The 17,460-nt window shown below is 32.1% G+C and overlaps 2 protein-coding genes across 2 annotated transcripts; one reads left to right on the forward strand and one right to left on the reverse strand.

Annotated features, from left to right (window-relative positions):
• Positions 1–679: 679 nt before the first annotated feature.
• LOC149728087 (uncharacterized) lies at positions 680–1,454 on the reverse strand. The gene has a single exon (XM_089889214.1). It carries the CDS (start codon positions 1,401–1,403, stop codon positions 1,086–1,088), a length of 318 nt encoding a protein of 105 aa, XP_089745340.1. The 5' UTR covers positions 1,404–1,454; the 3' UTR covers positions 680–1,085.
• A 2,927-nt stretch (positions 1,455–4,381) lies between these two features.
• On the forward strand, positions 4,382–17,185 carry LOC149728088 (PHD finger protein 12-like). Its single transcript, XM_089889257.1, has 20 exons — positions 4,382–4,614; positions 5,066–5,250; positions 5,674–5,752; positions 6,006–6,181; positions 6,567–6,750; positions 7,143–7,320; positions 7,802–7,913; positions 8,342–8,474; positions 9,022–9,131; positions 9,634–10,319; positions 10,664–10,738; positions 11,302–11,417; positions 11,839–11,975; positions 12,499–12,601; positions 13,326–13,491; positions 13,768–13,893; positions 14,629–14,727; positions 15,553–15,820; positions 16,000–16,065; positions 16,217–17,185. Exons 1-20 carry the CDS (start codon positions 4,558–4,560, stop codon positions 17,064–17,066), a joined length of 3,906 nt encoding a protein of 1,301 aa, XP_089745383.1. The 5' UTR covers positions 4,382–4,557; the 3' UTR covers positions 17,067–17,185.
• Positions 17,186–17,460: the final 275 nt, after the last annotated feature.

Genomic DNA, 17,460 nt, shown 5'->3' on the forward strand with positions numbered 1-17,460 from the left:
CTGTACCAGGCCAGAGCCGTTTAGATAGGCTATACCGATCAGTCCAACACATTACTACGTAAAGGCCAAATTGAACGTCATTTAGAGGCCAAAATAATGCAGTGGGTAAATCACAAATAAAAATTAAAGGTTGGAAAGTGTAAAAAACAAGACGTGTATAGTCTCTTATACTTTCTGTATCAAAAAAAGAGAATTGGATGCGTTATATTTGTGACATTTTAGTCTCTTTAATGGGGTAATTTTATACATTTTTCCGCAAAAATGTTTGGTAAGGTAAATGTAAGACGTTTACGCCTTCCCAAACCCGCTACACGCATAAGCAAAAAAATTGCTGCCATTGGGCGTTCGGCTATTTTGCAGGTCTACACAGTTTGGAACAAATTGTTACGTCTTTCCCTAAACAACTTTTCACAGTTTCTATACATAAAATAACTTGACCGAAGGGACGAGATAAATAGATTCATTCATTCATTCATTCATAACCACACACACTTTGGTCACAGATTTTCACATATTTATCTCGAATGCCGATAGACAGATCATTTCTATTGAAACGTAATATTACCGACAGTTGTAGCGTTTGTTGTTACAACTCTAACGGCTAAATTTGATCTATCTCGGTTTTAACAACAAACTGACAGGATTTGTATATGTACAAAAGCTAATAAAGGCTCTCTTATAGGCTTATTTAATTTTATTTGTTATACGAGCATACATGTAAGTTTTAGCAGAAACAGAAAACTCTTTTAATATAAGTTGATTTAGATTTTTAAGCATTACACCATTAGGAAAAATGAAAATTATTGTAACCCAGTATTTGTGCGTGCGTGTTTTTAAAGTAATTATTTGACAGCGAATTGTTATTAAGTGATACCAACAATGCATCCGATCAAGTACCTTTGTGCAATTTTTTTCTTAAAAAGTAATTTTTAACTTCGCAAAGAAAATAACACATTAAATATATATAACATATAATATGATTCAAACCAGATTAAAAGACAGACTGATCAAATAAGTCGGTGATTTATTAAAGGGTTGGTGGTAAATGTTTAGGTTAATATTGGTGTAATTCAACAAATTAATGTTTACACGCGGGCGATAAATTGAGCAGTCGGGTCGACAACTTCTTGATAATCTTGAATTACAGCACATAATGCACACCAAAAGTGCATACAGCAATCCCCTATAAAACTGCCCTCAATGCCCTGTCTTGTTCGCACTTTTCCTCGCACCAGTGCTCCGCCGATACAGCCAGTGAAGACATAAATCACCGCCCAAGTAAAGCAATCATCGCCAAGCGTCTCCGCAGTTCGACCGACGGTGTAGCATGGTACAATATAGGTAATAATGCAAATTGTCAAATTGTCAAAACATCCGAATAATCCATGTTTAAATTCGGCCATACTTAAATCATGAAAAACAACACTGCAGATAGAAAGCGGATATAAATAAAAAAAAAACCTATATCTAGTAAAAATATATAAAACGCTATATACTTCAAAACCTCTCGAATATGTCTACAACTGTAAACAAGTAGTACTGAAACTCCTTGCCATGAACATTATTCATCATATGTGACGACAACTAACTGTACATCCGTTACTTGACAACTTACAGTCTTACAGCTTAACCAACGCTCGCTCGACCGAAACAATCTAAGCTTTTTTTATCTTACATTCCAGTCTTACGTCACAGTAGCCTAAGTTTCTGTAACGCGAATCCAGGCTTTACCTTTGACAGTATTAGTCTATTTGTACCTAGGCTTAAGAAAATTTCGAGGTCAACCAAACCATTCTAAGCACTAGTTCATGAAAACCTATCATTTATACAAATTCATTATAACTTATGGTGATTGTACTAATGTTTTCAAGTTTTAACTGTCGCTAATTGTTATTAAAACTTTGTTCAGCTCAAAAACTGACAGTGGAGATCATTTCACCAAATACATCATACCACGCATTGTATATTTTATACTTTTTCAGTAAAACGTGACAACCGCGCATGGAACTAAAATGTCGTCACTAATGCACTGTACAAAGCAAACTCGCAAAAACATTGTTAAGTTCATAATAAACTGAGAGTTTTATGCTCCATATAATCTGTTTCTTTCGTTTACGAGTAGCGTTTATTCAGTTTTCTCGTTTACAATATTTACATACCGGTGCTGTCATAAGATAGATACCATTTTGCAAATTAGTTTAAACAATCCACACTCTATGCATATGCTGCAAAATTTACATTCGTGCAGTATGAACGTGACAACAGGGCTTGCAACCTAATTGACGTCATGTATATACGTGTCTGTTATCAAAATATAGTAGGGTGGGCGAAATTTAAGCACATATTCACCCAACCCCGATTTTAATACCTAATAACAGTAATCGGCGTTGGCGTACACTTTATACTTTGTACAGGAATGAGAATACTGCCTACATACATAACGACCCTTCCACATATGGGACTGCGCAGATCCTCACGACACTCATAGACCGTTATTAATAGCTTAAAACACGTTCAGGATATTTGGTATCATGTGCCAAATGTGTGAAAATGAACGCTATACTATATACGCATGTGCAGAAGGTCAAACCAAATAATATAAGAATTCGGTCAAAATTGTAAGCGTACTGGAGCTGCTACACTTGCCTAATAGAATTCGTACCAAAATTAATGCACGAAACAAGTTTTACACGACAGCAGATTCAACGATTCGGGGCAGTTCATATTTACTTAATTGGAATAATTTTCTTTTTAGTTCGCTGTTAACACTTTTGCCGATTATAATCAATAATAATACAAGTATTTATTTTTGCGTGTCATAAGAAAATGTCATTTTCCTGTTTTGTAACCAAAATATTATATTGTTTTTACGTAAATTGTTTTTGACACAAAAACAGCCAGGGTAAAACAGGACATAAAAATCACTGTTAATTTTGTGAATTTAATATTATGAATAAACGTAAATCAAACGAAATAATAATAAACGCTTTTAAAATCAAACTTAAACATTCTTATTCGTACTGCTATGGCTTTTAACATGTTACCTAACGAATGTAACTTACTTACGTTATCCTCGCGTGGCCAGAAAACGACAGTCGTTATAACGGGCGTTAATATAGTACAATGGGGGAAGATGGGATACATTAAAATAAGTGTTGTCTGACAAAGTGTCCCATCTTTCCCCACTCTACTATATACATTTGTAGGATACAATAATTATCCATTGTTGTTCGAACATTACCCATTGTCGTTCAAACAACACCAATTGTTATGCAATAATATAATGTATAGGTAACATGTTAAAAACTATAGCAGTAGAGCAAGAAAAAGAATGTTTAGACTTAATTTTCAAAGCGTACAGTATTATTTCGTTTTATTTACGCATATTCCTATTTATAAATACACTTAATATTCAAAATTAACAAGGGATTTTAAACTGTCCCATCTTATCCTGTGTGTTTTCAAATTTGTAACATGTTGTGCGGATCGCTAAATAACTCCTTGGGTGTTTTATTATATTTTATTAAATTGGTGTCAATTAATAAAGGAATGATAGTACTAATTCGTGGTATTACCCATAAACCGTCATCTATTTTGATTTTGGAAATATTTGGCAATATGTGCTTAAGTGTCCCATGAACTTGTAATAACAGAAAATTGATTAAACTCTAGCAGAGCACAAGCAGAGCCATAGGTGTTTATATGACTAAAGCCACAAGCGACATTGGTTACTTGCTTATTGACTTCAGGAGTATAACATTGCATCATATGGGCTAACGGTTTTTTCCTACGTCATTTGCGTAAGTTTAAAATAAAGTTTATATAAATCACACACGACACATAGTGGATTAGTGGAAGTCTATAGTGGTTTCTATAGACTTTGGTTTAAAATATGGCGCCCTCTATAAACCCAAACTTTTGTGTTTAATATTTCCTAAGCATCATCATTAAAAAAGCTGCCTGGATATTTTCAGTGACATTGTTCTCTGCGTTAGATTAACCATCGTTTATACTTAAGGAAAGATGTTATAAATGCTGAAAATTTATTTTGTATATCCATGACAACATTAATATGCTCCCCAGTCTGTGGGTATTTTTGTCAATTTCTATGGCCATTTTTCGACATTGCACGATTTCTCCAGTTTGTGCGCGAACAAAAATTGGAGGTTGTTGGTTTGGCATTTAGCATAACAACTTCCATAGACCGTATTTAGGCCTAATTCCAATAGTTATAGACGCAGTCATGGTAAACATAATGATTACTAAGTTTTGATTAAACTTGTTTCTTTAGTTTGTCCTTAATTAATAAACAAAGCTTAAACTAGTTTTTGTTATATTATGTTGTCAATAATTAATGTAAATAACTTAAACATCAACGCTAACTATATATTTTTAAGGTCCACGTGTGCATTATTTAACTATCCTAATTGTGGTTTAGTCAATCTACACGAGTTTCTGTTTTATAACTGTCTAATTCCACATTGCTTCAGACCATTTGTAATTTTTCCAATAATCTGTATTTTCATCTGTAATTGATGTAACAAAAAGGAGATAAAAATGACTCAGGGTTCATTGCAATGCTATGACATTGACTACAGCGTTGGAATGATGGAAGTAAGTCTGTTTTATATTATTTATGAATTAGAATAGATAGTGTTCTTAAGCTGCTTTTTAAAATTTCAGTTAAACTGTAAAATCCGTCTTCACTAACATCTAAATCTAACAAACATGCTGCTTGGCCCAAGAAAACATCTTGAATGTAAATCTGTTTTAATTTTGGAACATATTTAGGTTGTTTATAACTGCCTGTTTAAAAAGAAAATTATACATTTAAAAATAGGTATGCCCCGCACATATTTAATGATGTTTATAATATTATAGTCAACAAGCAGGTGCTCTTCTCGTACCCCAGATATTTGGGAAATCAGCTTGCCGTCTTAACAGTACATATATATATACATAGGCCATACCTCTAAATTCAGTATTCAAATTGTTAGATTAATTTTATCAGTAATTGAGTTAATTTTATCAGTAATTTAGTGATAATGTTGTTAAATTAAAACAGAAAATCCAAGAGTTGATCGCTCCACCACTGAGTGAGGAGGGTGCTAGAGAGCAGAGGAAACGAAAAGCAGCCGAGCGTGAAATGTGGCGACGAAGATGCAACCACGAGACATGCGATGCTTGTGGAGAAGGGGGTGACCTGTTATGCTGCGATTTTTGTCCGGCTGCCTTTCACTTACAGTGCTGGTAAGCTTATACATGAAACTTTGGTATGCAGGTTATTCATGCGTGCAATTAAAAAAATTATGATATTGTTTGTGAGTAAGCTAGTTTTACATACCAGTATTAACAGGACAATAGGTAATACAGGACCGGTAAAATTATAATGATAAGATAACTTATGTATTTGGCTTAAAAAGCAGCTTTGTTTTCTCAAAAGTGAGCACCTATGCTGGTAGGAGATTATTTTCATGTAGTTTTGCGATGCTTTTGAAATGAGTTCTCTAATACAACTTTTTAAAGATTTTTTAATCTTTGAATTAAATTTTGCTCAATTATTTGTTGTACTAGTTGAGTGTAAAGAAAAGTGCAGATATTTGTTCGTGCTGTGATATTTCAAATAAATAACTCAATTCATGTGTTTTATTTAGTTTAAACATTTATTTACAGCAACCCACCGTTGGATGAAGATAAAGTACCTCATGGGGAGTGGGCATGTCATCGGTGTGTGGTCACCAATAATTTTAAGGTTTGTTTAATAATGAGAACAAGTTAACATGTAATTTTTGTCATCTTTAGCCTGTTTGTCTGGTGCATTTTCTGCTGTAAATTCTTATATAAATATATATATATACAATTTTTTTGAGCAAGACAAAACATACATACCAATTGGTAAAGCAGGTTTAACAGATCCCTAATGCAAATATATATATATACTACATTTTCATAATACACAATCTAAAAATGTAATGGTTTAATTAAATCATCCTTTTGTTATTCAGGTGTTTGATGAATGTCATCGGCATACTCTCACGAAAACAGCATTAACCATCATCAACCAAAATAAAGATGTTGTCAAACAAGATTCTAAAACCGAACATCCAAGTCTAGTTGTAAACAAATACATAAAAATGCCGCAAGTGACAATCAAGAAATCTGAAAATAATTTAAAATCAAGGTTATACAAATTTTTATAATATATATAATATATATAATATATTTGTCAGCATTGATTTATATTTTATACGAATGGTTTGGTAGCAATTAATGGGGATAGAGGTAAAATAAATAAATGAATGTTAAAAAAATCTCATGTTTTATATGCATAATCTTGTAAAAAACTATTTAACTAAACTTACATGCAAGTTTTTTAATTGATGGTTGGTTATTATTTCAATATTTTATACAATACTGTACGGTTGTAAATTATGTTCTCAAACAAACTTGCCAGTAATTTCTCTTTGCCTGAAATTTTCTTACATTTATGTTTATTTGTTTAAAAATGATCTTAACGAATTTTGCTTGCATGGATTTTGTAACATTCATTATGATTGTATCTCCAGCCCACAAACACTGCAATCAGAGTTACCAAAAGATGAAATATCAAATTCAGTGTTGGTCGAAAATGTTGTAAAGGAAGAGGAAACAGAGGAACAGTTTAATGAAGTTTGCAACAATATGCAAGACAAAAACTGGAGAAAAAGTGTTATTAAAGCCACTACAAGAAGACAAAAAGCTAAACTGGATGTTAGTTTTTTATAATTTTTTTTGGTTTGTTATCCTATTACAATACTCAATCTTTTACCTAATGGTTGGTTGACATTTGGTTTAGTTTGGTTCCCCTATATTGTATAAAATATATATAACCATATATAGAGAATTTTTGCAGTTTAAAAATGGGACTCAAATGCTTACGAATAATTTGTGCTCAATTCTCGAGTGGATGCTTTTTCATAGAGCTCAGACATTGGGAGTAAGCTATGATTTGAAGTTCCGTCGTACACACTTAATATCTTGCTATAAATAAAAATTTGGAATTGTCAGTTTTATTTCAATTTCGGCTGTTTGTCCCAATTACAAACACAAATCTGTGTTTTTACATTTCCTAGCGACTAAAATTTTTAATTGTTTTTATCAAGTCTTGTTTTTCAATGGATGAAATAAGTGAAGCTGCTTCCCAACATTCAGAAGAAACTGGAAACAAACTTGAAATTAAAGAAGATAATCCATTCACTCTACTCATAGCAGCAGCATGCCTGGAAAACACAAATCTGTTCAAACTGCCAACCAATTTCTTACTACATACCTCTACTAATGGTAAACGAAAGGCTGATCTGTTTAGTAAACTATTAATTTTTTTCATTTTTAAAGTTGTTTTATTTGTTTACTGATTGAAACATAATTTTTAAAAAAATGAGAAACAAGGTAAATATGACACAACTTTCAAAAGGGTTTTAGACATGTGCATGCTATTAACCCTATTTTACACATTTGTTCTAAAATGTTTCTGCATATTGTCTCTTTACCCTTTAGTATTAATTCAAATGGATGCTTTATTTTTACTTTCGAAAACAAGAGTTAATTTAGCAGTATAACACCAATTCGCTGAAAAATCCTACATTAAGTTAAAAGCTATCTTATTATTCAAGCTCTATTTTTTCTGGGTGCTGGGGTAATGGGTCAAATCTGGCCTGAATCTTGGGTCTAATTTACATAAAATAAACAAGGAACTAATTCACATAAAATAAAAATAGAATAGATATTATCCCAGCAACTGATAATTTTAACTTATTTTTAGGTAACAAGAAAGGTTATTCGAGATTAAACAAAGTGTTTAAACCGCTGGTTCATGAAGTTGATACAAATGGATTAGTTGCTCAACCAACAAAGTTGTGCTTTGTTTGCTCAAGGTGACTTGATGTAGGATAACAGAATAACCTTTAAAAAAATTCTGTTCATATTATGCTTTGGTATAAACCAATGAATAGCAAAGCTTTGGCAACCTAATTTTTTTTTTATATATATATATATATAGATATATTAAAAAGTCCGGGGTTTAGTTGGACTTGAAATAAAAACTTTTATTAGTTCCAATTAAAAAGATTTTTCATTATTTTAGAAATATAATTTAAAATACTTCTAATCCTTAGCTAAGTTACCAAATAATACGACGACCCACTTTGTTGTTGGTGCTTATTTTGGTAAAAAATGGTAAATACCTTCGTTTACAAATCATTATATTATAACAACAATAAAATTATAAACAGTTTAAACCAGATTTAATTACATTTGTTTTTAGTTGCAGGTTGTACATAATGATAATCATGTTATTACACAGGTCATGTAGAATGGCACCATTAATACAATGTGATTACTGTTCACTAACTTTCCATATTGATTGTTTGGATCCTCCACTTACCAACCTCCCAACATCACGATGGATGTGTCCCAACCATCCCACAAAAAATCAGGTAAACTGGCAGAAAATCAGGAATTTGGCCAAAAATTCAAGAAAATTGGCTTTACAGAATCCAAAATTTTCCCAGAACCCAAAATCTAAAAAAATGTGTTTTTAACTTGAATTTAATGGTTAGTTTGTTTTAATTAAATATTTAAAAAAATATTTCTGCTACCAGTTACAATGTAAATAATCTTACAAAAAAAAATTGTTTTTGAAATCATGTTTAATTAAAATCAGTTGTAAGTTTACTTGTGACAGATTTTATTTGTAAATCAAATACTGTGAAATTGTGTGAACATTAATGATTGTAGTACAATACTTGCTAGGCTAGTCATTCACGGATATGCTAGCCACAGGCATTGAATAAAAATTGTGTTAATAAATTCAAATCCAATCCATATACACAGTTAAATACACGCAACTAAAAAATTAAATTTAAAACATTGAATGTTCGTAATGGGAACATCGTAGCAGAATATTTCAGTTAATTAAAGTATTTGACATGCATTATCAATATTTGTTGAGTTTTTATTATTTCCTTTGTCGTTGTTTTGCAGTTGCAGCTGCTGAATGAACCACTTTCAAAACGAAGCCGAATATTTAATTACTTCCCCTCAGTATGCAATGAACATCAAATTAAAACTTGCTTCTTAAGGAAAGTGCACACGTAAGTTTTTAGTGTGTATCCTATGTTAGCTGATATGTTGACGTTTTTTTTGCACCGATTTTTTCAGAATCTGTTTTGTTTTTTGAAATTTTGGTTGTACCTTTAGATTACATTTGAGCATTTCTATTGATATACAAGTTTTTCTTTTTTATTGGTATCCCCCTTTTATTTGTGTTTTTGTATAGCATTGGTAATGGTATACAAACTTTTTATGCTCTAGCATTTTTTAACTGTTTACAACGCACCAAATATTTAAAACTCAAACTTTAGTTTTACATAGCACAGGTTGAAGACTACCAATAATTCATATTTCGGGTAATTTCATCTTTTATCAGACCTTGTTCAAATTTGATTAGACACTTTTTAATGAAAGCTTGTGTGTGGTAAGTTAGAAGTTAACAGAATGCGTCTGTTTCTGTTTGTATTTAGTAGATTTCAGATATTTATAATTTCATGTTTGTTCTCATTTAATGTGTAATTACATTATCTCTTCTTTTGAAAGAGCTCGCAAATCAACCATAATGACAACATCAAGAAGAAGGAAAACCAAAGTCCCTCAGCCTGTGAAAGATGCGTACAATCATCCTATGTATGAAGAAGTACCTGTTGTTAAAAAAATTCAACCAGTCACCTCCGCACATTCACTCACAAACGAAGAACAAGATTTATGGTTGAAGTCGATTATCCAGCTACATGTTGATGCTGCTCAGCTATTGGAAAAAGGAAAAGTCAAAGAGAGCTTAAAGTTGAAACAGCAGAATGAAAATAAGAATAACAAAAATGAATATTTTACCCCAAAAACTTTAGTAGAGCTTTCAGCTGATGCGTGTTCCCTCATGGCTAAACAAACCTTAAAGCAAGGACATACTGACCATCCAACATTGGATGATTCCACTCACACAACAGATGGTCTACTTGTTTCTCACACCAGTGAAAATTTAATTGAAACCAAAAATAGAAAGCTTCAACCAGACTTACAAACTCTCTTTAATTGCACTGAAGTTCCAAGTAACAAACTGCCCATTACCACAATATCTCAATACAACAATCCAGACACCACAACCACTGCCATAAAGGAAGAGGCCACACAACTTATTGATGTAACAAAACAAAGTCTCTTTCTAACTTCCTCTGTAGAAACAAACCAAGAAACACCAGTGCACAAATTGCCAAATGGATTTCCAAAACGTAGGTTTTTGGTTTGCTACAAATGTTAAGACATTTTTTCTGTATTTGTAAATGTAGGATCTCTTTATTTATTATAGAATTGCCGACGGTGGCGTTTGTTAAAAGTTATTGATGGTTGATACACGTTTAGATATATACCATGAACCAGTAGGTAAATAAATAATTGTGACAAATTAATGCTAAAGCTGAGAATACTGAAAATTAATCAGTCAACAAATCTGGCATAAAGTGTGAACCATTACATCTGTCTATTTTAACAGTTTAAAACTTTTTAAAATATATTTGAAAAATTTATATCAAAATAAATGTTTTTCCCAATTTTATTTACAAATATTTCTTTTCAGATGAAGAATTCCCAGAAAGTTTAAAAAATATTTCGTCGAAAAGCAGTTTGCAGCCATCTGTAGCAGGTGTAACAGGTAACTATATTAATTGTATGCTATGTGCATTTAAAAATGTTAAATTAACTTTTGGCATCAAGGTAAAAAAGTGATTGTTTAAACTTCTTAGTTTTGTTTTACCTCAATTAAAAGTACCTGAACAGAATGAAAATTGTTGTATAAAAATTGTTCTTGTGTTATACAGTGACAAGTAGAATTCTTTTAAATATCCACTAACTGTTCTTTAATCTATTTTTTTAAGTGTTTCACCTTAAGTTTTCCATAATTAGGTTGCGCATTTGAATATCATTTATGTTTTGAATAAAGACTCTTATTTACCTTTATGTGGGGAGAAAAAGGCAAGTTTTTTTCCTCTTGATTTATATTTTTGCGGAGGCTGGCATTTATATTGAAACCCTACTAGTGATTACTAGATTGGAAGAATACAAATTATATGTTAGTCTAAGGACGCACATTTCAACAATGGTGGCAGCACCGAGCATTGAACCCAATATCCCTTGGTTACAATGCAAGTGCCTAACCACCAAACCAATTTGCTTCTTTTAATTCAGAATATTAAAACATTTTTTATTATTATTTAGAACAAACCAGTGATGTTCAAGCAGCAACTGAAACACCATTTTCTCTTGATCTGCTTGACAAAAAGATGATTGAAGTGTTGGCCTTACAAAGACTGCAGCAACTGTTCCCACATAAAGTAAGTTATTCAATATTAAGTGGATTTTTACCATATCTTACCAGTGTTACCAATATTTTATGGTATGGTTGAAGGACAATGGTTCTTGGCTAAAACATTATGAGCATATGTGTCCTTATTTTGGGCAAGACATCAAACAACAATTCTTCGAACCCAGTGGTGAATAATGGGTCGTCCAAGTTGTCTGCTATACATAAACCTCATAGATATATATAAAAAAATTCCCCCAAATTAATCACCTACAAAATTACATGCATAGTTTCATAAACGGGCACATGTGTATGAAACAGAACACCCATGTTATAAGGACTGGACCGTCCCGCAAGGGTGAATAAATACATTTATCTATTCATTTATATATATTCTATTTTGTAGTTTATATTAATATGTACAAATGCAAAGTTTTAAACTGAATTCTCAGGAAACTGCGGCAAAATTGAACAAGTTTGAACAACAAACAACAATTCCTTCGTACAAGAAGAAGCATATCAACCATCTGCCTGCAAGGGCAGTTCTGTGTCATTCAACATCATCTAAACGCGCAAGGATGTGTCACAGGTTGCAAACTTATTATTTTCTACATTTGTACATCCAGTCTGCTTAAGAGCTCTAACGAGATCTTGCTTGAATAAGACATTTTTTCACTTTCCATGATTAAGTAATAGTGTGCAAAGTATAAACAAGTCCGACCAAGCCATTTTTGGTAGCTCATTTACCCTCTAAATACAAGGAATTTACTTCAAGGTGTAAATTTACTCTAGTTTAAGAAACGCTGGTTTAAACTGTATGTAATGTTAATAGAATCAAAAGTATCTGAATCAAATTATTTTTCCTGCAAGTGACAAGCTGGACTGTAAGTGAATAAAAAACAATGGGGGTTATTTGGCTTGTTCTAACTTTTATTCAAAGTGGTAAATATGTTTTCGGTAAAACACAAATTACTAAATCAACAAATATTTGACAAAAAAATGATTTTATGGGGTTTGCTAAACTTTTTATTGTAAGAAGACCTTTAGCGACAAACATATTAGGAATAATTAAATGCAGTTATGGAGTGTGATGTTTAAATTCTACTTTTCAGAGGATTTTCCATTGGGACGATGACTGATAATGATTTAGTGTTGTGCGAGTTCCAGGTTTGCGAGAATGTTCTTAGCACTCATGCAAAGATTACATATGACAAGGTGAATAACTAAACAAATATTTTAGATAAAAAATGTACACTCGGGAGCATATAACCAAATGATGAAATGTGATAAAGTTGTTTATATGTTAAATATTCTTTAAATTCAAATACATCCATAATTTTGAGGTTATTTTTTTAATCACCAAATGGTAAATTCGTTGAATAATTTTTATTTAAACTATACAAATTATTGATATAATCCCAAGGTATGGTTATCACTTATCATAATATAATTACTACCAAAATAATAAAATGTTCATTATAACTGTGATTCCTATTCTTATAAAATAGTTGATTGAGTGTGCATTTTTATTTTACATAACAACTTTACTATTTTGAGGCAAATTTTTGGCACATAAAATTGCAGTTCAAGAAATATCAAATAATTGGTGGAAAACTGTATTTTAAAGAATGAAGCATTAGTAAAACGAATTTTCGTTAATTATGGTTTAGTTTTTGGTTTATTTTCTTTTTCTTTATCTTTGTTTTATTACAATTTAAACTATTTGTGTTTCAACCTCCAATTAGGCAATTATTATTTAAATCATAATATCAAGCAATGGTTTCTAAATTTATTCACAGTTTATTTTCACATCCCCATAAAACTGTTACTTTTATACAAATATTTATATATAATTTTGAAATTTTCCCTACTACCTTTTAAACATTTAGTGTTCTAATTATGTTTTATATATCTTCACAATGTTGCTTTCTTTCTAAAGAATACCCAGCAGTTTGAGTTACTCAGTTATGGAGAGTCGATAGTAGACGGGGTCAAATATGGTTCCAATACAGTTAAGTGTTCGAAACGACATCATCGGAATCATCGACCGCAGAAGTCAAAGTCGCTTACAAGAGCAATTAAACGAGCTCTGGAAAGAAACAAAGGTACTTCATTCTTTAATTAAACAATAAATGGTCAAAGTAAAGTGTTTTTTTATTATACACAAGATGACTGGTAATTAATGTTTTACTATCCTAGTTACCAGTTATTTATAAATACAGTATTTATTTATTTTTATTTTTTTTAAATAAAAAATCAGCATTTAAACGAGTGATTGATTTTAAACTTATATTATCATAGCTTCTGTTTTGTATATTTATATAATACAAACAATAAGCTTCTAGTGAATGAATCCTGTTGTTTTTAATTTTGTTTGATAGATGTGGCAAATAACAAAGATCCAGGAAAAAGCAGAAAAGTACAAATGGAAGAATCAAACGTTGGTTTTCCGATATCTTTATGTAAATGTGGTGGAAAAGCAAACGAGGAAATTACTGGTTGGGAAGGTAGCGATATTGTCATTTTATCTCAAGTTTATTTACATTATTTTGATTACTTGGTGATAACCGTGGATTCATACAATATATTTCAATGGTTTATGAGGTATATTATGATTGCCAAAAGCATAATTATTTTAAAATGCTATCCCTACTGTGTCCAAGTAATTTAAGCGAGAAATTGTGTTTTTAGTTTTAGTTTAAGAAGCAGATTTTTTACGTTTGGTTTAAATGAAAGAACCAAACTTTTTGAGTGTATTTGTATTTAAAGAAAAACAACTTATTTTGGTTGTTAAACTTTTAAAAAATTATGCAATAAAAAAAATGTTAATTACTCTAATAGATTGATAAAACATCCTGGTGTAAATAAAATGGTGAAAAATTGAAAATGTTAACTTTTAAGACATTTAAAATTTAAATGTTGGTGCGCAAAATTAATTTGCCAAAAGGCCTTTTGCTCAATTAATGTTATGTGTGGCAATAAATTTTATTTATGTTTACCAAAAACATATAGTACTCTCACTCTGTGAGGCAAGATAGGATAGTGTTGGAACCTAAATCATATATTTTCTGATTAATTTTTGAACAATTAACAACACTCTTTTTGAGTCGTGAGGATACAATTGTATTTGTATATATTTAAATTCTGTAAATATTCCCTGTTTTCTACCAAAACGGATAAAAAAAGAGAATGAAACCCTTACCACTTTACCCCACCCTATTGTATGGAATATTTTTTCCCAGGTCCTGCACTTCTACATCATGGATCTTCCGTTAAATTCGGATGCATTGAGTTTGTATTCAGTCGACCAGGATTTGCTTCCAATTCATGTTTAAATCAAAGTGAGAACTGATTAAATGTTTTGGTTTTATCAATAGGAAACTAATAATTTATCATCATTACTTTTAAACTGTCCGGCGCCGTGGCGTAGTGGTTAGCGCGCCTGCCTCTAACCCAGAGGTAATGGGTTCAAGGCTCGTCGCTGCTACCATTGTGGGCGTATGTGTCCTTGGGCAAGACACTTAACGGCAATTGCTCCAACCCAGTGGTCACTAATGGGTTGTCCAAATTATCAGCCATACATAAAAATGAAAAAAGTATCCAAAAAAAATAATCACCCACAAAGTAACATACTTGGTAACTCGTAAGCTGGCGCGAGGTGCACACCCGTGTTATAACGACTGTCGTTTTCCGGCCACGCGAGGATAAAGTAAGTTACATTCATTCATTCATTCATTCATTCATTCAAATGACATCTCGGCATAAAAATTAACTCAAAACATTAACAACAGTTTTTAAAAGGCTTCCTAACCTGCTATGAATCTACCATGGATTCTAATATACCCCAGCAAAGGGAATACAAAGACATGTTGCCTAAGTGCAGATTAATTGTTTTCATTTAGCAATGTTGTGGCTTCAACTTTAAGCTTCTCTGAATTTCGAAATGTGCATTAAAACAATATGTGCACTGTATAATATTTGCACAGCATTTATTACAAAGATAAAGGTATTGTTACGATTCTAATAATGTCAACCTTGAAAGAATGTTAAACAATAATAAAATTACCAGAATTAGTTTCACTTCATGCTTAGCATAAACAGTTTATATATCTCTATGGTCTTAAACATTTATGTTATTTTCAACTAACATGACAACACTTTTCCAGGTGAAACATTGCAATGTAGGAGCTCATATGAAAGATTGCACTCGAGTGTTAAGACTTTTGTTGGTGATTCAGTTACAGAGAATACAAACTCCGCTGTCAGCCATGGCTTTTTGGAAGAAGGAACCACAGAGACCAACAAATGCAAGAGGAGATATTCAGACGGTTTAAATTCTTCAACTGAAGCAACGAACGTTTCATGTTTCAACCACACAAAGTTTAAAGATGATGTGAGAGACCACATGGCTGATCCATCAGAATTAAACTACAGGTTTGTTGCGTGGTTACATCAATTATTATAACAGAAGTTCAATTTTCAAGGCATCGATTTGTTTTGCAGAAGTTGTTTACCATTTTCATTTAAGTTCATTTCTAGTTGTATTTTGTCAAAACAAGTATAAAGTAATATTCAAGTTTAATGTTTGTTTCAAACTTTTTAACTGATTTTAGATGTACAAAAAATGAGGTTCCAGTATGCTTACACAACGGTGAACCTGAGATAATGAAGTCAACCAGGTAAAAATTGTTTTTTTTTTAATTTAAAGTCAAATCTAATTTTAGTTATTTAATACAAAAAGATTATTACGCAACTTTATGTCATATATTTATAGCTCTAGTAGGGGTTTACTTGCATTTTCTAGGTTAAATTCTGATTTAATTTACAAAGGTTTTCGAGGCGTCAAAAAGAGAGAAAAGATAATCGGTTGCAGTCGTACGTTTACAACATAGATGATCATCTTGATGCTGATTCGGTTGACCTAAAATCAACTCGACCGTCTGCAAGCCAGAGATGTTCACCCAACATGACAACCAAAAACAAAATTAACTCTCCATTTCAGAGAAGTTATAGAGACTACATTACGTCACAGAATGGGAAATCTGTTAAATCAAGTCAGAACCGGTTCCCCAAGGTAAAAAGCTCAAGTTCCCGCCATCTTGCCTCATACAGGCGGAAATCCTCCTCTTCCTGTTCTGGTGTAAAGCCAGTTAAAATTCCTAGGCAAGTGTCCAACCAAACAGATGTGGGCTCCCCTCATAACCATCTTAATTTCAGCATAGCACCGCTTTCTAAAGCCCAAAGCATATCTCTTATGGATTCAGAATCACATTCGGACATTACTCCAAAATCTACCCGTACTTCCATTGACCTCACATGCAACGAAACGATTGCTGAAGTTCTAGAGCCTCTTGATAATATTAACGCTGTCCTACCCTACCAAGAGCATACCAACAATCTCACTAGCGAAAATATAAATGACAAAGAGATAGAAATGGAATTCAACGGGCCGTGTGAATTCGAAACACAGACACATGCCACAATTAATTCCACCCAAAACTACGTCGTCCAGTCCGAAAATGTTCCAGCCGTTTCAAAGATGGAAAACGAAGTAGCAAACGTTCTTGATGGCGTATTAGACAGCGTGGCAACTCTACAGGAGAAATGGAAGATTGGAGATGCTTATGGTGAATTACTAAATGACGCGGATACTACTCTACCTTCTGTTAAGTTGACTTAACAATCAAGACATTCTGAATATTTCAGATAAACAATTCTCTTTGTTCTCGTTCGTATTTCGCGTTTCTATCGTATGGAAAGTTCGAGATGTTTTCATATTACAAGTTAGATTTAAAACCAGTTTCAGCCTATTGATGCTTGAATAGAAATGTTCGCCCAAATATTTAGTTTGCCCTTGTTGTTGTTACTTTAAATAACCTCCAATGTAGACACAGAAACATGCCCATTTCCCCAAAAATATCTGGCTAGCAGATTTTTTTCTACAACCGTTACTGTAATGCAAACGACAAACTGCATGCGGCTCTGATTATTTAAATACACTGCGAAACCGCAATTGGCAATGTTAGGGAAAAGAAATCCCGGGAAGTAAGTATTTGAGGTATTTTCATTACACG

Source organism: Ciona robusta, chromosome 11 (assembly GCF_009617815.1).
Source record: "Ciona robusta chromosome 11, ASM961781v2".
Classification (NCBI taxonomy): domain Eukaryota; kingdom Metazoa; phylum Chordata; class Ascidiacea; order Phlebobranchia; family Cionidae; genus Ciona; species Ciona robusta.

Coding starts and splice junctions, on each gene's coding strand:
- LOC149728087 (XM_089889214.1), bottom strand. CDS start 1,403: ATGGCCGAATTTAAACATGGATTATTCGGATGTTTTGACAATTTGACA.
- LOC149728088 (XM_089889257.1), top strand. CDS start 4,558: ATGACTCAGGGTTCATTGCAATGCTATGACATTGACTACAGCGTTGGA. Junction 5,753..6,005: donor TGGTCACCAATAATTTTAAG/GTTTGTTTAATA, acceptor TTTGTTATTCAG/GTGTTTGATGAATGTCATCG. Junction 15,821..15,999: donor CCATCAGAATTAAACTACAG/GTTTGTTGCGTG, acceptor AACTGATTTTAG/ATGTACAAAAAATGAGGTTC.